The 23,392-nt window shown below is 44.2% G+C and overlaps 1 protein-coding gene across 15 annotated transcripts in view; it reads left to right on the top strand.

Annotated features, from left to right (window-relative positions):
• Positions 1–23,392, top strand: part of ADGRG2 (adhesion G protein-coupled receptor G2) — a 237,400-nt gene that overhangs the window by 170,910 nt on the left and 43,098 nt on the right. For 8 of the 15 annotated variants that reach the window (XM_085008637.1, XM_085008635.1, XM_085008636.1 and 5 more), the window contains 3 exons: positions 18,155–18,190; positions 21,800–21,838; positions 21,944–21,967. In XM_085008637.1, the coding sequence (XP_084864763.1) occupies positions 18,155–18,190; positions 21,800–21,838; positions 21,944–21,967 (99 nt within the window). Of the gene's footprint in view, positions 1–18,154; positions 18,191–21,799; positions 21,848–21,943; positions 21,968–23,392 lie in introns of all 15 variants that reach the window. The other 7 variants (XM_085008640.1, XM_085008641.1, XM_085008638.1 and 4 more) reach the window with 2 other exon arrangements.

The following is a 23,392-nucleotide window of genomic DNA, read 5'->3' as shown; positions in this document are numbered from 1 at the left end:
TCCATTAAGAGCCTAGTCTCTTAATCACCTTTAAAGTTGTTTATGGAGGCATGCTCATTAATCATTTGGAAATAAATGGACATAGGTGGGTCTTTTATTCATATGGAGATTACTAAATCAAGAGTTATACCTTATTAAAAGTGGGAAGTCAGATCAAACTTTCAAAGCTCATGACAAGCCAAAGACAATAGAAGGGGAAGATATTAGAACAGCATCCACCAGCATGCGAAGGCCTAAGGATCTGCTAAAATTTTCTACCCAGAAGTGCTATAGCAAAGGTTAAGGTTTACAAGGCTTCAAAACAGAGGGAGCTCAAAAATAAACCTTTTTCAACTAAGTAGGATGCAGCAAGAATCTCCATAATTCAGTGGTTCTTTGTGGCTTTTACTAATATGTCACTATTTGTAGAACTGGTTTGTCATGTGGGAGTCCTACTTTGGGGAGGTCATGAAAAAAACCATGATATAAGTGTTAACAGGGAGCAAAGCTGGGGAAGTGAGTCACAGAGAAGGGAGGATTCATATGCAGTCTCAGGGCGGCAAGAAGTCCTTCTCCTCTGATTCATATTGATTCCCTGACTTTTTTTTTTTTGTCTTTTTAGGGCCGCGCCCACGGCATATGGAATTTCCCAGGCTAGGGTTGAATCAGAGCTGTAGCCACCAGCCTACCTCACAGCCACCGCAATGCCAGATCTGAGCCGCATCTGTGAACTACACCACAGCTCACAGCAACACCGGATCCTTAGCCCATTGAGCGAGGCCAGGGATGGAACCTATGTCCTCATGGATACTAGTTGGGTTTGTTACCGCTGAGCCACGACAAGGAACTCTGATTCCCTGACTTTTGACCTTGTCAACATAAGGGCAAAGAACAAGAGAGAAAAGGGCTGGGGAGAGTGCTTTTAGCATTAATTTTGTCCTATCATTAGTTTGATGGGTATCATTACTCTATAGCACTCCAATTAAATGTGATATGGCAGAGACTGGCAGCTCACCCAACCTTTATTTTTTCTTCCTCACCACATAGCTGGACTACATCTCCCAGAATCCCTTGCAATTAGAAGTGGCCATGTGACTGAGTTCTGGCCAATGGGTATGGGCAGAAATGATGTTTGCCTTTGCCTGGCCTCGCCTTTAAAAACTCCCACCTGTTTGCCTGACTGGATGTTGCTCTCCAGAGATGGCAGTACCTCTGCCAGCCTGGGTCCCTGAATCAACGGACACCCCTCTCTCTGCCCCACCTTGACCTCCACCCTCGCCTGCCGATTGCTGGCATCGAACATAAATTTCCATTTTTTTAGCCTCTGAGATTTGGGGTTTTATTTATGGTAGCAACTTGCCTTACCTTAACTAATGAGGCAGGGCTGTTGGTACATCTCGTTCATTCTGCCATTGGAAGGTAGGGTGGGATGGGGTAGACATCCCTTTGTTTCTTGAAACCTAGGTGCATACAGTCTAAGAAATCTGGGGGAGTCCATTCTTGGCACTACTGAGAAGCTCATTGTCCAATTGGGAGAGGGTCATTTGTAGTCACGAGTCATTTGTTGTCAGGAGACGCCAGCAGAGCTGCCCACTCTCACTGTGCCACCCCAGGCCACTGGAACCATCACAATATGGCATAAGGTTAAGACTGCGGGCTCTGGACTTCTGGGGTCAAGTCCTAACTCTGCCATTTATTTAATCATTGTGCTCTAGTTTCCTTATCTGTAAAGCAGCAGTATCTCTCTCATGGAGCTTTATGCAGATTAAATGAGTTTAATACATGTAAAACAGATGGCTGTAATGCATCTGGTACATTGTAAGAACTCAGCACATACTAGCTGTCATCACTAGAGACCAGCATGCTTAATAAAAATTTCTGTGATAATGGGAGTGTTCTGTATCTGTGCTGCCCAATATATATCGCCACCAACCACATGTGTTGAATACTTGAAATGTGACTGAGAAACTGGATTTTTTTTTTGTTTTGTTTATTGAGGTGTAGTTGATTTACAAGGTTGTGATGATTTCTGCTGTACAACAAAGTGATTCAGTTATACATGTACACACATCCCATTCTCTTTCAGATTCTTTTCCCACATAGATTGTCACAGAATACTGGGTAGAGTTCTCTGTGCTCTCCAGCAGGTCCCCAATGGCCTATTGTTCCATAGACCTCAGTGTGCACATGCTAATCCCACACCCCAGTTCATTACTCCCACCCCCCCACCTGTCCCCTTTGGTGACCCTAAGTTTTTCAAAGTCTGTGATTCTGTTTCTCTTCTACAAATAAGTTCATTTGTGTCCTTTTTAAAGATTCCTCATGTAAGTGATGTCGTATGATGTTTGTCTTTCACTGTCTAACGTCACTTAGTATGATACTTTCTAGGTCCTTCCGTCTTGCTGCAAATGACAGTATTTCATTCTTTTATATAGCTGAGTAATATTCCATCGTATATATGTACCACATCTTCTTTATCCATTCCTCTGTCAATGGACATTTAGGTTACTTCAATTCCACATCTTGGCTATTGTAAATAGTGCTTCAGTGAACATTGGAGTACATGTATCTTTTCAAATAATGGTTTTCTGTGGATAGATGCCCAGGAGTGGGATTGCTGGATCAAATGGTAATTCTGTTTTTAGTTTTCTGAGGAATCTCCATACTGTTTTCCACAGTGGTTGCACCAATTGACAATCCCATCAGCAGTGTGCTAGGGTTCCTTTTTCTCCACCCACTCTCTGGCACTTATTGTTTGTAGACTTTTGGATGATGGCCATTCTGGCTGGTGTAAGGTGGTACCTCATCGTGGTTTTGATTTGCATTTCTCTAATAATGAGTGATGTTGAACATCTTTTCATGTGTTTTATGGCCATCGGGATGTCTTCTTGGGGTAAATGTCTATTTAGATCTTCTGCCCATTTTTCAGTTGGGTTGTTTGGTTTTTTGATGTTGAGCTGCAGGAGGTGTTTATATATTTTGAAGATTAATCTCTTGTCAATTGCTTCATTTGCAAATATTTTCTCCCATTCTGTGGGTTATCTTTTCATTTTGTTTATGGTTTCCTTTGCTGTGCAAAAACTTTTCAGCTTAATTAGGTTCCATTTATTTATTTTTGTTTTTATTTTCATTACTCTAGGAGGTGGATCTGAGAAGATATTGCTGCAGTTTATGTCAGAGTGTCCTGTGTATGTTTTCTTCTAAGAGTTTTATAGTATGCAGTCTTACATTTAGGTCCTTAACTCATTTTGAGCTTATTTTTGTATATGGTGTTAGTGTTCTAATTTCATCCTTTTGCATGTAGCTGTCCAGTTTTCCCAGCACCACTTATTGAAGAGACTGTCTCTTTTCTATTTTATATACCTGCCTCCTTTGTCATAGATTAGTTGACCATAGGTGTATGGGTTTATTTGTTGGCTTTCTATCTTGTTCCATTGGTCTATGTTCCTGTTTTTATGCCAGTAGCATAGTGTTTTGATGCCTTTTACATTTAATGTTAATTAATTTAAGTTTAAATAGCCACATGTGGCTAGCTGTACCATACTGCACAGTACAGTCATAGACCATTTGTTCTAATTGCTTTAGAAGTTTTCTATTTGGTATAGAGGCAGGTATAAGGCAGGTTCAATCATAGAAGGAGATTCACTAGGGATACACACACTAAGCAATCTGTCACAGGGTTTTTGGGGGGTTTTGTTTTGTCTTTTTTTTTTTCCAGGGCCTCACCCTCGGCATATGGAGTTTCCCAAGCTAGGGGTCTAATCGGAGCTGTAGCTGGTGGCCTTCACCAGAGCCACAGCATTGCTGGATCCGAGCCACGTCTGTGACCTATACCACAGCTCATGGCAATGCCGGATCCTTAACCCACTGAGCAAGGCCAGGGATCAAACCCGAAACCTCATGGTTCCTAGTCGGATTCGTTAACCACTGAGCCATGATGGGAACTCCCAATTTGTCGCAGGGATTTGACCTTATAGAGCTGTCAGAGCTGGTTAAGCAGTCTCTGTAAACCTGTTGTCTTCACATCTGATGCTAGAACTTGACATCTCTGATGGGCAGGCAGTAGGGAGGGGAGGATGGATGTAAGATAGGGGAGAGCAAGAACAAGCTGGAACCCACAAGTAGGAATTGTAGCCACAGAATGGACTGAAACCTACATCTTTTCATCTTGTCCTTGACTTTGGTGGTATGGATGTCCTCCTGAAGCCGGGCCCTTCAGCACAAAATCAAATGCACACCTAGCCCAGGAGTCAGAGAAGCTGGAGGAAGATCCAGGGGAAGGTGGAGTGCTTGCCGGCTGGCAGCTCCTTCTTATGAATGAGGTGAGGCAGCTGATAATTGCCGACGTGTGGCAACGGCAAAATGGCTGCTGCTCCACCTCTGCCCACATCTCCCACAAGAAGCTCCCTTGTGTCTCACACCATCCAGAAACATAAAGGAAAGGGAATTCTGGGAACCGTAGTTCAGCCTAGCCATGATGCTGCATTACAAAGCCACCACTCATTAGTACTAGAAAGCTAATGAGCTCAGTTTTGTGTCTTTTAACACAGGCGTACCTCGTTTTATTGCACTTTGCTTTATTGCGCTTTGCAAATGTTTCGTTTTTTTTTATAAAGTGAAGGGTTTGTGATAACTCCATGCTAAGCAAGTCTGTTGACACCATTTTCCCAAAGCATTTGCTGTTCATGTCTCTGTATAACGTTTTGATAATTCTCGCAGTATTTCAGATTTTTTTCATTGTTTTTGTTATGGTGGTATGTGATCAGTGATCTTTGATGTGACACAACTACAGTTGCTGGAGGATCACGTGGTGGTTAGCAGTTTTAAGCAATAGAGTATTTTTAAATTAAGGTATGTGTTATTTTAGACATAATGCTATTGCACACCTAATAGACTACAGTGTAGCATAAAGGTAACTTTTATATACATTGGGAAACAAAAAATTCATGCGACTCTCTTTATTGTGATATTTGCTTTATCATGGTCGTCTGGAATCCAACCTGCATTATCTCTGAGGTCTGCCTATCCTTTTCTTTTTTTTTTTTTTTTTTTTTGTCTTTTTGGGGCCAAACCCACGGCCTGTGGAGGTTCCCAGACCAGGGGTTGAAACAGAGCTGTAGCCAGCCTTGAGCCTGCGTCTGTGACCTACACCACAGTTCACAGCAACACCGGATCCTTAACCCACTGAGCGAGGCCAGGGATCAAACCTGTGTCCTCGTGGTTACCTGTCAGGTTCTTTTCTGTTGCACCACAGTGGGAACTCTGGTCTGCCTATAGTTCTTTTTTTTTTTTTTTTTTTTTTTTTTTTTGGTCTTTTTGCTATTTCTTTGGGCCGCTCCCGCGGCATATGGAGGTTCCCAGGCTAGGGGTCGAATCAGAGCTGTAGCCACCGGCCTACGCCAGAGCCACAGCAATGTAGGATCCGAGCCGCGTCTGCAACCTACACCACAGCTCACGGCAACGCCGGATCGTTAACCCACTGAGCAAGGGCAGAGACCGAACCCGCAACCTTATGGTTCCTAGTCGGATTCGTTAACCACTGCGCCACTACGGGAACTCCTGCCTATAGTTCTAATCAAAACATGACGCTAGCATCTCCCAATGTTCTGGTGGTTTCTCTTTTGCAGCTGGCCCCAAAACATTCCCAAGATCCTACGCCAGCCAGTGTTATCTGTGAATGGTAAAACTATGAATATTTTTTTGTTTTTCTCTGTACGTTTTTGTGGTTTAGACTTTTCTCCACATTAGCCCATATTATTATTATAATCAGGAAAGACATGGATGTTAATTTTTATAAGCTAGCTTAAGACCCCTCAGGAGACTGTATATCCCACTGGAATGACAACCTAATAACATCATAATCTGCAGTGTCTTCCACTTTTCTTGTTGGGTCTTGATTTCGTATAAGAACTTAGGAAAAGTAAGTTTTGGTTACCAGAGCTCCCGAACTCTGACTTCTGCTTCTTTCTGCACATGTGTCCAAAATGATCCCAATGGCATTTTGAAAATCAGAAGCAAATCGTATAAAGAAAAAAGAAGTTGAAGTGGGAGTCTTGCTGCTTAGAAAGGAGAGATCACTTTTGGAAAAGTCACTAGGAAAATGAGGAATAGAGAGAGCATCATTGTATTCACTGCTGACATGAGCAGCATTTATTGTGTATTCTTATGAAGTTTGTCCTGCTAGAATTATCTTCATCCCTCTTTTCCAGATGGGAAACTGAAGTGTAGGTGGGTTAAGTAAGTTATCTAAAGTTACATCATGGTAGATGACAAAAGTTGTACAAAATTAGCAGGTGGCAGATTTGGATCTAGGCTGTTTGGTTTTAGAGGCTGGGTTCTTTTTTTGTTTTGTTTTTGTTTTTGCTTTTTTGTATTGAAGTATAATTGCTGCACAGTACCATCCAAGTTAGAGGGGCACAATGGAGTGCTCTTCAGTCCCCAAGGGTGACACTCCATTTTCAACCACTGCAAAATGTTGGCTATATTCTCCATGCTACACAACACATCCCTGCAGCTCAGGCTGTACCTGATAGTTTGTACTTCACACTCCTGCACCCCTGTCTTGCCCCTTGCTCCTTCCGTCTCCCCACTGGTTACCACTAGCTTGTTTTCTATATCTATGGGTCTGCTTCTTTCCTGTTAAATTTACTAGTTTGTTGTATTTTTTCAGACTCCGCAGATAAGTGATATCATACAGTATTTGTCTTCCTCTGTCTTACTTATCGCACTAGCATAATACCCTCCAAGTCCATCCTTGTCGCTGCAAGTGGCAAATTTCATTTTTTATGGCTGAGTAGTATTCCATTGTGTATATGTGTGTATGTCATATACACACACACACACAGCACATCTTCATTCATTCATCTATTGTTGGACAGTTAGGTTGCTTCCATATCTTGGCAGTTGTAAATAGTGCTGCTGTGGACATTGGGGTGTTGGTATCTTTTCGAATTAATGTTTTTGGTTTTTTTGGATATATACCCGAGTGGAATTGCTGAGTCATATAGTAAGTAGTTTTTTTTTTTTTAGCTTTTAGAATCCTCCTTACTGTTTTCCACAGTGACTGCAACAGTTTACATGCCCATAAACTGCACCGGGGTTCCCTTTTCCCAACATCCTTGCCAACATTTGTTATTTGTTAATCTACCTGCCACACTTGAGGGATTCAGGGCGATGTCATAGGGGCTGTTGGGGTTCAATAGGTTAACTATCATGCTTCTCCGTCACCCCGACATCCCTCCCCATATCCTCTCGTCTTACCTTAGACGTGTCTGTTGAACCTCTCTTTTCATGCCCAAGCTCTGTTTGGTTCAAGTCCGCATCAGGTCTCGGCCAGTCTGCTGCAGGAGGCTGCTCTCTAGCCATCCCACTTCGGGTCACCCTCCTCGTTTATTTCAAAGCTATAAAAAAAAAAAAATAGTGTTCTGTGCTGGAGGTTGGAGAGAAAGGGGAGTCCCGTTTTGCACTCAAGCCCTTATCTTGGGCGCTGCACCCCCGGAGAACCTAAGCTAAAATGCTAAGGGGGTGGTCGCGACTCGACTGCGAGCTGGCAGAGTGGCGTGAGGGAGACCGGGATGGTTTCCTACCCTAACCACTGGGGCCCCCTCGAGGTGCTTCTGCGCGTAAACATCTTCCACCAGCAACTCTCGCTAACCCATAAATTACGGGTGCTTGAGCAGTAATTGACTCACAGCAGGATCACCCTAGACACTAGTGGGGATCAGGCAGGAGAGGCCCCCAGGCAGATGGTGCTTTCCTTAGGCCGTATCATCTCTTCGGGAGGAAACAGAGCGCACGTGCTCTATGCGGCAACTTAGCCCCCATGCAGAAAAACTGGTTCTTGGAGGCAAAAAAAAAAAAGGTTATGTATAATACAGGGCTGGGACTTGGATGACACATGTGAGAGATCTAGGGCACAAAATGTTAGGGGACACCCACCTTTAGGGCCCTGTGTGTGTGTGTGTGTGTGTGTGTGTGTGTGTATGTACACACATGCATAAATATACACATACATAAATATATACATACTCGCTGGACGGCAAGGAGTCTTGTGGGTCAGGGAGTGGAGAGGGTCAGGCCAAGGGGAAAGTGCTGTGGTTTTAAATAGAATGGTCTGGATCAGTCTCTCAGAGAAGGTGGTGTGTGAGCCGCATTCAGAAGAAGCACCAGAGCAGACCAAGGGGCTCTCTGGAGGCAGAGTGTTTCAGGCAGAGGGAGCAGCAAGTGCAAAGGCCCTGAGGTGGGACTATGCGTGGTGTGTTGGAGGAACAGCAGGGAGGCCGGAATGGCTGAGTGACAGGAGAGTAGGAGACACGGTCTGGGTAGAGGGCCATCTGTTTCCTGGGAACGTTGGGAGATTCCGTGAAGAAGCAGGGGTATAATGCCAGTGTGGTCAGTGTTCAGTAGAGGCCAGTCTGTCTCTCTCCCTCCCTGCCCCCCAAAGCACTAAGCAGCATTTACATACCAGACTGGAATATTACTCAGCCATCAAAAGGAAAGAAATAATGGCATTTGTAGCAACATGGGTGGACCTAGAAATTATCACGCTAAGTGAAGTTAGCCAGACAGTGAGACATCAACATCACATGCTGTCACTGACATGTGGAATCTAAAAAAAGGACACAATGAACTTCTTTGCACAACAGATACGACCTCACAGGCGTTGAAAAACTTATGGTTTCCAAAGGAGACAGGGTGGGGGGATGCGCTGGGGGTTTGGGATGGAAGTGCTATAAAATTGGGTTGTGATGATCGTTGTACAACTATAAATGTAATAAAATTCATTGAATAATTTAAAAAAAAATCTTAAAAAAAAAAAAAAAAAAAAAGGAGTTCCTGTCGTGGCTCAGTGGTTAACTAATCTGACTAGGAACCATGAGGTTGCGAGTTTGATCCCTGGCCTCACTCAGTGGGGTTAAGGATTCGGCATGGTCCTGAGCTGTTGTGTAGGTTGCAGACGCAGCTCGGATCTGGCGTGGCTGTGGCTGTGGCGTAGGCCGGTGGCTACAGCTCCGATCAGACCCCTAGCCTGGGAACCTCCATATGCTGCAGGAGTGGCCCTAGAAAAGACCAAAAAAATAAAAAAAGAAAAGCTCCAGAAGCTACCAGTCTTCAGAAGTTAGAGTGACTTGTGGTTAGCATCTTGCAATGGGAAATACAACCAAAACCCTCCAATATGTGCACTGGCCTTGACGAGCAGCCTCATTACTGTCTACGTATCGAACTTCAAGGGCCCTGGGAAGGGAGGAGGATGCCCTAATATTTCCCGCCTGTCAAAGTAGTTTATTTCAAGACTCTCCTCCTTCCTAAAGTGCACAGCTCTCCCCTGGAGCAGGGTGATCAGTGGCTCTTCACTGTTTCAGACCACAGCCCAAGATGAGCAGCAGCCCGGCGTAGTGGGGCTGAAAAGCCTGGGCTCCCATCCTCATTTTGTCCCTTCACTACACATAGTATTTGCCCTCCGTGTGCCTTGGTTTCCCCATCTGTAAAATGGGAATGACTTGCTTCATATTGTTGTATGAGGACTAAGTGAGTTAATATTTATGATGCGCCTGGTCGTAGTAACGCTCTATAAATGCTTGTTAATTTAAAATGGATCCCTTGGAGTTCCCGTCGTGGCTCAGTGGTAACAAACCCGACTAGGATCCATGAGGTTGCAGGTTCGCTTCCTGGCCTCACTCAGTGGGTTAAGGATCCCACGTTGCCCTGTAGGTCGCAGTCTCGGCTGGGATCTGTGGTGTAGGCCGGCAGCTACAGCTCTGATTCAACCCCTAGACTGGGAACCTCCATAGGCCACAGGCGCGGCCCTTTAAAAAAATTAAACAAAGATCCCCTTTTGGGACTCGACTCTTCCCAGGAAAAAAAAAAAAGCATAGGAATACATACAAATTTGTGCTCTATTTCAGGGACTTTATGGACACTCCAAAATGCATCTCCTGGTCCCTCAAGGAAGGGACAGTCCCCAAACCCCTGAGAGAGGCCCGATCAATTTTGGAGGGGTGAAGGGACAACGGGCTGGGTGAGTGGGGGGCCGCGTGAGGATGGACAAGAGCAAGACCCAGGGGCTTCTGCAGGGGATCAAGAGCACATTTCACTCTCTCCCCATTTTGGCCAAGGCCCACCTCCAACTGCCAGTCGTTTGTACTTTGGCAAATTCCCTCAGCTAGGAGCTGAAGTTTTCTTGAGTGAAGTCATTGTTAATTGTTTAATAAAAACGTTCTGTCAGAGTATTTATTAAGCAGTGTGACGTGAGATGAACGCAGCTCAAGTAAACACGTGTCGGCCGTGCCAAATGTGTTCATTCATTTTGTCGGTTGTGTAGTAAAATCTGAAAATACAGTTCTTGGAAGCGCGCCCGTTGTCCCAAGTGCCGGAGAGCCAATATAATAACAATATTGTTTTGTTTGGGGTTCCCATATAAGAGTGCCTAGGCGTGGCGCCTTGCTTTGAATCATCTCTCTACGGAACAGTAATTCAATCCAGAGAAGGACTGCCACCAGATGACAGCTTTTCGTTGGGTCTAAAATATTCATGCAAGGGGGCCTAGTCCGATCCTTTTTAGATCCCCTCCTGGAAGAATAAGGCTTTATCTTCCCCATTCAGCTTGGTGGAGAATGCGTTGGGAGCATTGCCGTAGTCACAGGTTTGAAGACAACCAACCGTCTCACATTTGAAGTCTTACATCTCCCACCACATCAAATAGCAGGGGGAAAATGAAAACCTCAGAAACACTCAGACATGGCCTTGCATGACTTGGTGCAGGTTGTTTTGGAGGTGATCCTAGGAGTCAGGAGTGAGGGAGCTGGGAGAGGGCTTTAGGAAGAGAGGAAAGGTCAACGAAGGGTATTATTGAGGTCGTTGCTGTAGGCACTGTTTGTGGTATGTGCTGGAATGGCCCTTTTAGTATATGTTGTTGGAAGCTCTCTGCCATGATTGGCAGAGCTGCTGCTCCAAATGGCAGATTTTGAGCAATAGTCATCTAAGCAGTATTCGCAAGTCTTTCCTTCATGGACTCGGCCTCATTGTTCTCAGATCTTTTCTCCATCTTTCCCCTGCTGTGCCTTGTATCACAGGGACCTGATCCCTGGCAATATTTGCATTAAATTCCTGCTCTTGAACTACCTGTCATGTGTTCCTGAGTGATAGAGACTCCTTGGGGATGTCATTGGTTAATCCAAAAATATTTCAAACATCTACCACCACATACAAGATGCTCGGAGTTCCCGTTGTGGCACAGAGGAAACGAATCCAACTAGGAACCATGAGGTTGCAGGTTCGATCCCCGGCCTCACTCAGTATGGTTAAGGATCTGGCATTGCCGTGAGCTATGGTTTAGGTTGCAGATGCAGTTTAGATCCTGCGTTGCTGTGGCTGTGGTGTAGACCGGCAGCTGCAACTCCAACTAGACCCCTACCTGGGAACCTCCATATGCCACGAGTGCACCCCTTAAAAGCAAAAAAAAAAGACCCTCGACTGGATTCCTGGAGGTTAATAAAGCAGCAAGCAGCTTAGCATCTAGTTGGCAAAGCAAGACATATAGTACCAAAGTTAAAAAAAACAATGACCAACAGCACCCGCAGCATATGGAGGCTCCCCGACTAGGGATCTAATCAGAGCTGCAGCTGCCAGCCTACGCCAGAGCCACAGCAACAAGGGATCTGAGCTGCGTCTGTGACCTACACCACAGCTCATGGCAACGCCGATCCTTAACCCACTGAGCAAGGCCAGGGATTGAACCTGCGTCCTCATGGATGCTAGTCAGATTCATTTCATTCATTTCCCCTGAGCCACAATGGGAACTCCCCCAATTTTTAAATGCTGGTGAGTAATTCAAACTTTCAAAAACTTGAGTGATTCCCATTGTGTGGACAAGGTAGAACTTGTCTGGAGCCCAGTTGGGATTGTGAGCCAACATGTGGTGGGCAGCTTACTGCACTGGGGGAGAAATGAGAGTCAAAGAACTTTAGGATCCTTTCCAGTTAGAAGATCCTGGGGCTCTAACATCTATTTTTTGGCCATGCCTGTGGCATATGGAAGTTCCCGGGCCAGGGATGGAACCCTCGTCAAAGCAGTGACCCAAGCCACTGCAGTGACAGTGTCAGATCCTTAACACGCTGCACCACAAGGGCACGCCTGGGGCTCTCATATTTCACTTATGTGTGAGGTGATCCAGGCCTGGGCTTAGACGGGGGCAGTGGGCATGGGAAGAAGAAACAGGTACAAGAGAGCTTAGGGAATAATAATAATACCCTGCATTTATCCCCTGGTTTGTGGTCTGTGGAGCTGGTCGTCAGAAGCGGGATGGAACAGAGGCCCCGCGGATGGGCTCTGAAGGCAGACTGCCTGGCTTCAAATCCCAGCCCTACAGTGAATTACTAGGAGGCCTTGAGCAGTTCACTAAACTCTGCCTGCCTCTGTGTCTCACGCCCTAAGAAGGACGGATTCTAATGAATTCACATATTTCAAGGTCGTTGGCTGATGAATAAAATGTGGCAGAAGGTCTTTGCGTGTTGAGCTCGGCTCGCGGGCAGGATCGTCCATGTTCTGATGGGTGTGACCACACACACGTGTCTCTTTAATCCTTGTAGCTCCACGTGGCCGTGAGAAGACTTCTCGGGCTGGATGACTGGATATGGGGCTGGCAGGTGGAGAACGCGGGGAGTCAGGGGCAATGGCCAGAGGGTGCGCATTCGGTCTGCAGACTCGGCTCTCTTGCTGAAACTAGGTCTAGGTTCTTGGGCCCTCCACTTGACCCATGTGGGATTTTTCTTCTTCAAGTGTGGTTTATTGCAACTCAACTCCGTAATTTAAAAAACCTGGATTTTTCAGTTTGTAGGAAGAATAATGGCTCCCCAAAGATGTCCCCTCCTGATGCCTGGAACCTGTAAATACATTGTCTTGTATGACAAAAGGGATTCTGCAGACTTGCTTGAGGTTGAGGACTGTGAGATGGGGAGATTATTGTGGATTTATTTTGCCCAATAAAGAAGAGTTCTTAAAAGTGGAAGAGTGAGTTCCCATTGTGGCTCAGTGGTAACAAACCTGACTAGTATCCATGAGGATATGGGTTTGATCCCTGGCCTCGCTCCGTGGGTTAAGGATCCGGCGTTGCCGAGAGCTGTGGTGTAGGTTGCAGATGCGGCTCAGATCCCGTATTGCTGGGGCTGTGGCGTAGGCCGGCGGCTGCAGCTCCAATTCCACCCCTAGCCTGAAAACCTCCATGTACTGCAGGCACTGCCCTGAAAAGAAACAAACAAAAACGTGAAAGAGGAAGGCAGAAGTCAGAGGGATGCTTCATGAGTACTCCCCCACCCCATCCCGCTGTTGCTAGGTTTGAAGATGGATGAATGGGGCGTGAGCCAAGAAAGTGTGGGTGACTTCTAGAATCTGGGAATGACCCTCAGTTTTACAGATGGCAGAAGAGTGATGACCTCGGTCCTACAACTGCATGCAACTGGATTCTGTCAATTACCCAGATAAGCAGGACACAGATTCTCCCCTAGAGCCTCCAGAAAGGAGTGTAGCCTGTCAACACCCTGATTTTAGTCTGATGAGACCCATGTTGGACTCCTGACTTACAGAACTCTAATGTAACAAATTTGCATCATCCTACGCCACCAAGTTCATGGTAATTTGTTAGAGCAGCAACAGGAAACTAATATACGGAAGTTTCCCACTTGAATGGTTTGGCTGGTGTTACTCGCAATCTATCAACTACAAGAATGATCAGGTATGCAAATGATATGAGGCGGTAGGCGGCAAGTTCTTAGCTATATGGGGGGGAGAGGCAGCGACACTAAGGCATTCACGTGGCTGTGTTCACGTCACCCTTGGCCATGAGGGATTGGATTTGGGGAGGTGGTGGCAGTAACTCTGCAACAATGTGCCAGGGAGGCAATGTAGGGAAAGAGTCTCCATCCAGGGGGCCAGGTTCCTGAGCTTCCAGGTCCTCTGTTTGGCTTCCATTTGAAGCTTAGGCACGCCAAAGTCCTGCTCATCTTAACTGGAATATAGGGTCTTTGTTTTAAAAACTCCCTGGGGAGTCATATCGAATAAATTTTATAGACAGATCACAGTAATTTTATTTATGGACTTAAATCAAGACTTCAATAGATGAATAATGCTTTACGATTTGCTCTTTGTAAGTTTCCAAAGGAAAATCTGAAATTCTTAAACGTTTTTCCTTTCTTTGCTCGCAACTCTTTTCAACAATGGAAATATTTTGTCTCCTAAGCGGGGCATGGAACTCAAATATATGACTCACCGGAAATGACGACCACCTCTTTGGTTGTCACAAATGGGAAGCGAGTTAGGCGAGCGCCCAAGAGAAACAGGCTGATCGGCAGGAAAATGTCAGGCTGATGGGGATGTCGCTCTGTGGGAGCGCACGTGAGGTGGAGCAGGGTAATGAGGGGCAGAAAAGGTGAAGAAAATGTTAGTCCCTGAGTCATCGGACCCCTCGAACAAAAAAAAAAGTGCTGAGAGAAAAAAAGCAGACGATAACAATTTAAAAATCTCTAGCTTTTATTTACCAGGCTCCTTCCGTTCATCAGTGTAGGTCCCTACTGGGAGCCCCGAAGGCCGATCTGGTCCAGGCTTTGATCTGTGTTTTACCTCTTGATTGTGAGTCCATGCCTGTCGAACCTGTCTACCCGGAGCCGGCCAACCAGCAAAGTTCCTTCTCTGCTCTGGCTTTCCTATTACCCTTGACTTGTCCATTTCCTCTAGCATCTAAGAAAGAGGTGAAACTCTATTCAACCCCTTTCCCTGTGGGTATAAAAGCTCTCGTCAAAGGATTTGGCAAAGGAGAAAATTTCGACCATTGGTGGCCCTCGTCAGCCACGGGGAAAAATGGAAAAGGAAGCAGTCTTAGCCCCTGTGGCATATCACCATCACTCTGCACCCCTCTTTCCTGGTACCCAGCTCTTTCTCAGTGCCTTCATGCTCTTCTCTGCTGTACCGCCTTCCCACCCCGCTGTAGCTCACCTGCCCAAACTACTGGTGTCATTCTCAAGTAGCCCATATTGAATGTCGATTCTTCCCAGTACTTTTCTTTCCTTTTTTTTTTTTTCTCCTTTTAGGGCCATACCCACAGCATATGGAAGTTCCCAGGCTAGGGGCTGAATCAAGGAACTACAGCTGCTGGCCTATGCCACAGCCGTGGCAGGATCCGAGCCATATCTGCGACCTACACCACAGCTCACGGCAACACTGGATCCTTAACCCACTGAGCAAGGCCAGGAATCAAAGCCACATCCTCATGGTTCTTAGTAGGATTTGTTTCCACTGCACCACAACGGGAATCCCCTTCCCAGTACTTTTCAGTATGGCCCAGTATGGCAGGTTTTTGGGAAACAATCAGAAGATTCAGTCTATTGGAATTAATTCATACTAAGGTGTAAGTGACTGGTCCCAGGAGCATTCAACAGACTCTCTGATTGGTGGGATATTAAGGTAGCATGAAGTTTATATTGAAGCACAGAGACTAAGAAGAGGCAATTCCAATTAGATTAGGGCATCAAGACACTAACTACTCTACACTAACCACTTGAGCACTCATTCAGTCCTGCTTTCAAGCAGAACTATGTTTTAATTATCCCAGAAAATAATCAGTACCCTGTCACCATTTAAAGAAAGTAGGCTCCTGGAGGCTACCAGGTATGTCTCACTGTGCAATTTTAGCTTCTAAATATACTCATTCTTTTTAATTGTATCTCAAGATACCACTATGGAAATAACCATTCTTTTGTAATTAAAAACAATTTGAAAATTTATAAGGTAATACCCCAGGTGGGTGAGAGTTTAGGAAAGTAGCACTCTCGTGTACTGCAAAGGGTCGTTTTCTGTAGGGCATTTTGGCAATCAAATTCATGGAATTTCTGAAGAAAATAGCCGAATACGTATGCAAAAATTTAGCCAGGAGGACTTATTGCAGCACTGTTTGTAATCATGAAAAATCGTACGCATTAAAATGTCCATCAAAAGGAAGCTTGTTATATAAATTAATGGTACATCCAGGCAGTGACCTGCTATGCAGTCATCACAAAATGGTATTATGGAGGTTCCCATTGTGGCTCAGCAGGTTAAGGACCTGACGTTGTCTCTCTAAGGATGTGGGTTTGAACCCTGGCCTCACTCAATGGGTTAAGGATCTGGCATTGATGCAAGCTGCAACATAGTTCTCAGATGCGGCTTGGATACGGTGTTGCCGTGGCTGTGGTGCAGGCAGGCCGGCAGCTGCAACTCTCATTCCTCCCCCAGCCCGGGAACTTCCATATGCCGCAGGTGCCGCCGTAAAAAGAAAAAAACAAAAACAAAAACAAACCAAAATGGTATTTTGCAAAATTGTTTAATGATATAAAACAATGTTCAAGATATACTGTCATGAAAAAAAATTGGGTTATAAATAGTTTATGTGATATGATCTTTCTTATTGTACATATAAATACATATGTATACATGTACATTTATATCTGTATATATATGTAGACATACATCAACACATAGAGAAAAGTATATCTGTCAAAAGTTAATGTTATTTATCTTTGGGTGGTGAAATTATGGGTGGTTTTAATTTTCTTCTTTTTGTTTATCTGTGACTTCTGAAGTTTCTCCAATAAATGTATTATTTTTCATAGAGGAAAAAATAGAATTACTTTTCTTTAAGGAATCTGAGCATCATTCCCAAAAAAATAACAGAGCAGTTTTTGTAGTTTATACACCCAGAGGCATCTGATCTAGTTTAACACATAAGAAAGAAGTGGCTTAATGAAAGGTATTAAGTCTGTGGAGTTCCTGTCATGGCTCAGTGGTAACGAACCCGGCTAGGATCCCTGAGGATGCGGGTTCGATCCCTGGCCTCACTCAGTGGGTTAAAGGATCCGGCATTGCTGTGAGCTGTGGTGCAAGTTCGCAGACGCTGCTCGGATCTGACGTTGCTGGGGCTGTGGCGTAGGCCGGCAGGTGTACCTCCAATTCGACCACTAGCCTGGGAATTTATATGCTGCACATGTGGCCCTAAAAAACAAAAAATAAAATAAAGGTATTAAATCTGTGCTAATAGGTATAAAAAGAAGCATAGTTAATGGAAGTTTAATTTATGTAGATGTATTCATTTACTTTTATAAAGTCTAACGACTATTAGCCAACAATCAAAGTTCTTTTTTTTTTCTTTTTCTTTTTATGGTCGCACCTGCAGCATATGGAGGTTCCCAGGCTAGGGGTCGAATCAGAGCTGCAGCTGCCCGCCTACACCACAGCCACAGCAACACGGGATCTGAGACACATGTGCGACCTACACCACAGCTTCCAGCAATGCCACGTCCTTAACCTACTGAGCGAGGCCAGGGATCAAACCTGTATCCTCACAGAGATAATGTTGGGTCCTTAACCCATTGAGCCCCAACAGGAACTCCAACAACCAAATTTCTTAGTCTTTTTTTTTTTTTTTAAATGGTGGCACCCACAGCGTGTTAAATTTCCCAGGCCAGGGATCGAATCTGAGCCATAGCTGTGGCAATGCTGGATCCTTTAACTGCGCCGGGCCTGGGGTGCAACCTGTGCCTCTGTAGCAACCTGAGCTGCTGCAGTCAGATTCTTAACCCATTGCACCACAAGGGGAACTCCCTTAGTCATCATTTTTAATTTACAGTGTACTAGGCCATTATATAACAAAACATATACAGCACTGTTACCTTATAAAACTTAACAGTTGGAAGAATTGCTTCACCAGAGATAGGCGTTTGTGGAGAATTGAACGGAGAACTGATGTGTCTGTTGAAAATAATAGTAAATTAACATACTGCCCTCTTTTGGTAGTTGTTTGCAACTTATTTGACATTTGCTCCCATTAAAGATGTTAATCTGCAAATTCATGCACGAACTAAACTAATTTTATTTATCGAAGTCTAATTGATTTATAATGTTGTGTTCATTTCAGGTATACAGGAAAGTGGTTCGGTTTTCTATATATAAAGTGTGTGTATAGAATATAAAGATAGATATAGATATATATAAATGTGTATATAGAATATGTGGAATATTTTTTCAGATTTTTCAGATTTTTTTCCATTATAGGTTACTATAAGATATAGAATAGAGTTCTCTGTGTTATATAGTAGGTTCTTATTGTTTACCTACAAAATAACTAATTTTAAATCACCTTTTTCCTCAACAGAGTATGCTGATAATTCCACTTTGTTACCACCATCTGGTAAGACTGTTATTAGATGACTTTGGGGGAATTTAAGGAAAATATCCTAAAAGTTCTCTATGTGGCGTCGGCTCCAGCAACATTGTTTTCTTCTTTGAAGCTTAATTAAATTCTGTCATTAAACCTATGCTTGAAAAATCAATAGCCAGCAGGCAACAGGTCAGGCATATTGATCCCCCCACATTGCTGATCAAAAGTGGGATCTAAACTGTGGGTTTTGGAGTTCCCGTCATGGCTTAGCAGAAACGAATCTGACTAGCATCCATGAGGACGCAGGTTCGATCCCTGGCCCCATTCAGTGGGTTAAGGATCCGGCATTGCTGTGAGCTCTGGTGTAGGTCGCAGCCGCGGCTTGGATCTGGTGTGGCTGTGGCTGTGGCGTAGCCCAGTGGCCACAGCTTTGATTTGACCTCTAGCCTGGGAATCTCCATATGCCATGGGTGTAGCCCTAAAAAGACAAAAAAAAAAAAAAAAAAGTAAGTTTTCATTAAAGTAACTACTTCAGTTCTTGATGTTATTTTTAGTGTTCTAGTTCATAAGTCTCCTGAAGAGTATCAGGAATATAAACGTGCCAGAGTTCTTGTTGTGGCTCGGCAGGTTAAGGACCCAACATTGTCTCTCTGAGGCTGTGGGTTCGATCCCTGGCCCAGCTCAGTGGGTTAAGGATCCAGTGTTGCCGTAAGCTGCAGCACAGGTCACAGTTGCAGCTCGGATCTGGTGTTGCCAGGGTGGTGATGTAAGCCTGCAGCTGCAGCTCTGATTCAAGCCATGGCCTGGGAACTTCCATTTACTGCAGGTGCGGCCATAACAATTTAAAACAAAAAACACAAACCTGCTGAATGTTTCTATATTTGATGCAGCTGTTCTCTTAAATATACTCCCTGAGCACCCCACTGAATGAATATTTCTTCCAAAGACTTCTAAAGGCTTAACTCTCATGAGTGGGAAGGCAAATCAATTGAAGAGAAATTTATAACTCGAATATGTCTTGGCAGGAGCCAGGAATAGAACCTGTTTTTGAGATTGCTCACTGTAACGAGACCTTAGGGATAAAGTGGTCCTGCCCCATCCCTTAGTTAATGACACAGTGATGCCTGGGGCAGCCGAGTAACTTAGCTAAGTTGACATGGCTTCTTGCCCCACATCACAGAGGCAGCATGTGGCTTCTCTGACTCCTCCTTCTCTTTCTTTCTGTAATATATATACCACATGGTACAGAACAAGCTTTTATGGTAGTGAATCAACTTGCATTTGGTCCTTAGTTGCATGAGAATGAGCTTCTGCTGTTTTTTTGTTTATTCGTTTGTTTGCTTTTTAAGGCTTCCCCTGTGACATATGGAAGTACCCAGGCTAGGGGTCGAATCGGAGCCGCAGCTGCCAGCCTACACCACAGCCACAGCAACTTGGGATCCAAGCCGCATCTGCTTCCTACACTGTAGCTCCAGGCAGTGCTGGATCTCTAACCCACTGAGCGAGGGCAGGGATCAAACCCACATCCTCATGGATCCTAGTCAGGTTTGTAACCTGATGAGCCACAACGGGAACTCCGCTTCTGCCATTATTAATTAATTCACTTAAATAAAATTAGTAATCATCTCTATTACTGCTTGTACATATACTACATACCTGGGAGTCCTGCGACATATTATTCTGCTTCCAATCTTTACAATATAGGGATCATTATATTCATGTTGGAGATGAGGAAACTGAGGGTCAGAGAGGATAAAACTTGATCATGTTCACCCATTCTCTGGAGCCACACTACTTGTATTTGAATTTGGACACCGCCCTTTGGCTTCCGTTGCTAGCTGTATGGCTTTGGGCACGTTCCTTCATCTTTCCGTGCCTCAGTTTCTTTATCTCTAAATGGGGGAGAATAGCAGTTCCGGTTTCATAGGGTGGTTGTGAAGATGAAATGAGATAATAACACATGTGCCTAGCGCAGAGTATACTCTCGGTAAATAGCGATCATGCTTATTATGTGTTACTAAGTAATGGGACTGAGATTCGAACCCAGGACGGCACATCTTCAAAGCCCAAGCTCTTTTTGCTAAGCCAGCGTGCCCCCTGGTCGTTAACCTTCTAGGGTAAAATGCACCAGTGTACTTTTCTTCTGCTGCAGTAGCCTTCTCAGACTTAATCGTGGTGATGAGCTTGCAAAACCCTGTTTGCCTGGGATGGAGTCGGGAGTTTTGGAGGCACACACCGATGCCAGGCACAGCCCTGGGGCCCCAGGGGACAGCCAGTGAACATCCAGCACAGACAAGCCGCTGTGCCCACAGGCCTCTCTGGCTGGTGTCACCATTCATCACCCTTCAGAAACATGTGTAGTCATTCATTCCAGACCAGCTTGGGCCAATTGGATTGTTCTGCCCCACGAGCAGAGGATTCCATACCCACACTTTGAATCTTATCGCCCAGGAACTGTCTTACTTCTCAAGAAATATCCTTGGTAATTTTTTCAAAATGTAGTAAGTGACAAAATTTGGAAGCAGTAATGCAGGACGGACAGGGCGTGTGTGTTTGAGCCAGCGCATGAGTGGTCTAAAGCAGCCTGGCCAGCCAAGCGCCTCGACACACCCGCATGTTGTCTTTACCCGATGACTCTCAGGCTCCCGACTGCAAAGCTTGTTTTAGTTGTAAGACGTTTGTTTGTCCTGTGTCTACAGAGAGGTCAAACCATTGGATCTTTTTAATATTTCAGCATGCAAAATGTGTGCAGTAGTCTGGTCTTTTAGCGTAAGTGGAGTTATTTGGCAGGAAATTTACAGCCTGATTGATTGTCTTAATAGCCACCGTATTTTAAAATAACTCACCAGGAAATTGTGTTCGGTAGTACAATATCGTGTGATAACAAGGTCTTTCTCTCCCCCCCCCCCCCCTCCATGGCCACGCATGCGGCCTATGGAGGTTCCCAGGCTAGGGGTCAAATAGGAGAGCTGCAGCTGCCGGCCTACACCACAGCCACAGCACTGCGGGATCCGAGCCGTGTTTGCAACCTACACCACGGCTCACGGCAGTGCCGGATCCTTAACCCACTGAGCAAAGCCAGGGATCAAACCCATATCCTCATGGATACTAGTCAGGTTTGTTAACCACTGAGCCACAGTGGGAACTCCTGCAATGTTATTTTTTTAAAGGCTAAATTCACTAGGAGAAGAGTTACCAGGTGCCATTATAAACAGAGTGGAGCCAAGATGCCAACATGTTTCATAATGGTAGTTTGACAAATTATTCAAGTAAAAAATGTCTTCTAGAACTCTCTTGAAGACTTTTGAAGGTAGTGTCTCTCTATTTTGTTGGGGTTCCTAAACTTATTTCCATAATATTCCATAGGTCAGAGTAGGCTTTTGTGGTCTTGAGTCTCATGTCCTTTATCTGTAAAATGAAACAATTATACCCATTTCATCTCTTGGGTACTTTCTCTATGATTTTCTGATTAAATGTATACTCACTGCGTGATGATGGGACCTGCAGATGTAACTGCATATTGGTCTAATAGCATGTCTTCTACTTTTCATAATGATATCTCAGAAGTTCTAACTCTTTAATATTCAACACATAATTGCTTCAAAGCATTAATTGGACATTTTTTTCCTTCTCCTGCAGCTGAATCATCTCTCGTTGGTTTTGTCCCCTACTCCAATGGTACTCCAGGCAAGATTTTGAAAAAATTTAAAACCGTATTTGCTCCAATTTGCTAAGTTTGTGACTTCATATCTTTGTGTTGTCTTTCTTTTCTCGGGACAAAAGAGGTTGAAAGTACAAGCCTAAACGGTAAGAATTTTTCTGAAGCAAGTGAAAAGTGATAACCCTTAGTATGAATATAAGTATAATGAATGGCGTTGAAGGTTTCCTTATTCAAATGACAAGCAAGAACAGAAAACTCCCTTAAACTGTCAACCCTGGAGAGCAACCTACATTTTCTGGTTAAATGATAAAATTCTTCTTATCGCGGAGAGAGGACAAGCTCCCACCAGTCTAACTGTTCGGTGGAAGGGGAGAAATAGCTATGACATCTGCAGGGTCGTATTTCACTTGCTCTTCAACACACTTTATAGGCCAGATTGTTTAAATGTGAAAAGCACATCCAGTGACTTTAGTATGATGCGGCCTGGCTTTAGAGGCACAGAGTGTTCAAAGACAGCCTTTTTAGAGATGATTTTATCAATTTTTAAGTAGTACGAAGTGAAAAAAAAATCTGGCTTCATCATGGTCGGGAAAAGGGCAAAAAATGGGGCTCTATTGGAGGGAGGGAGGCAGGGCAGCACATCCTGTTCCCTTTCTCTGTGGGTAGACAGCCTTACCGCTTATGGCAGTCAAACCCCAACACTTTTCACAATCTCTTAGTTAAGATGACCTCTCACCATGTTGTCGGTGGTTAAGAAGCTAAAAAACATAAATGCAGCTCATGCTGATCAAAACCGGTTGAAATTCACATTTGGTCCAATGGGAAGGGCCAGCATTATCATCTTTATGGGCAATTACTTTTTATAGTGAAAGAACATCTTCAAAATTGCTTTGGCAGTAGGTTTTGGATCCCATTTATGTGGATGTTTTGTTTTGTTTTGTTTTGTTTTGTTTTTTAATGTGTGATAATGTAATACTTGCCTTTTTTTCTCCCCTAAAGTTTCACCTAGAATAATAAATTCGGGGAAGGATTTTCATTTAAAGAAATACCAGTAGGGGAGATTTTAAATTGGATTTTAGGTGAAACAAGATCAAAATGTGATTTGCCTAAAAGGTAGTTGAACCTCATGTTCAAGAGCTCCAAATTTAAACTAGAATTTCTTAAAATTTGCTTTGCAAGAGTATACCATTACTTACAAATCCATTAAGCATCCACAGGGCTGTGTATTACAGTTAGCACTCAACTGTGGAAAGGTCATACCTCTTAGGGACTTTCATTATAATAGGAAAAAGGGGGACAAAATATTAAACGACATACATGAGTTATTTAAGCCTACTAATTATAAGAGTGTTGCTTTGTTTGAGACCTAAAACTTGTTTTCAGGAAGCACATTCTTAAATGAATGAATACTTGCTCAAGCACTGTCTCCGGGGATTGGGGAATGGACAGCGTGGTGAAGGGATGGGTGGCAAATACATTCGCAAATACAAATACGTTGGCTTTTGCGAGACTCTCTAACTTCTCCAGGATTTGGGAGAATAGTGAAATGTTTAAGGAGCCTCAAAAGATGC

Source organism: Sus scrofa, chromosome X (genome assembly GCF_054392235.1).
Source record: "Sus scrofa isolate SSC_HxYL_T2T_F1_AM1 chromosome X, Sscrofa_HxYL_maternal_Yorkshire_Landrace_v2.0, whole genome shotgun sequence".
Taxonomy (NCBI): Eukaryota; Metazoa; Chordata; class Mammalia; order Artiodactyla; family Suidae; genus Sus; species Sus scrofa.
This window is presented reverse-complemented; position numbering and strand designations above follow the sequence as displayed.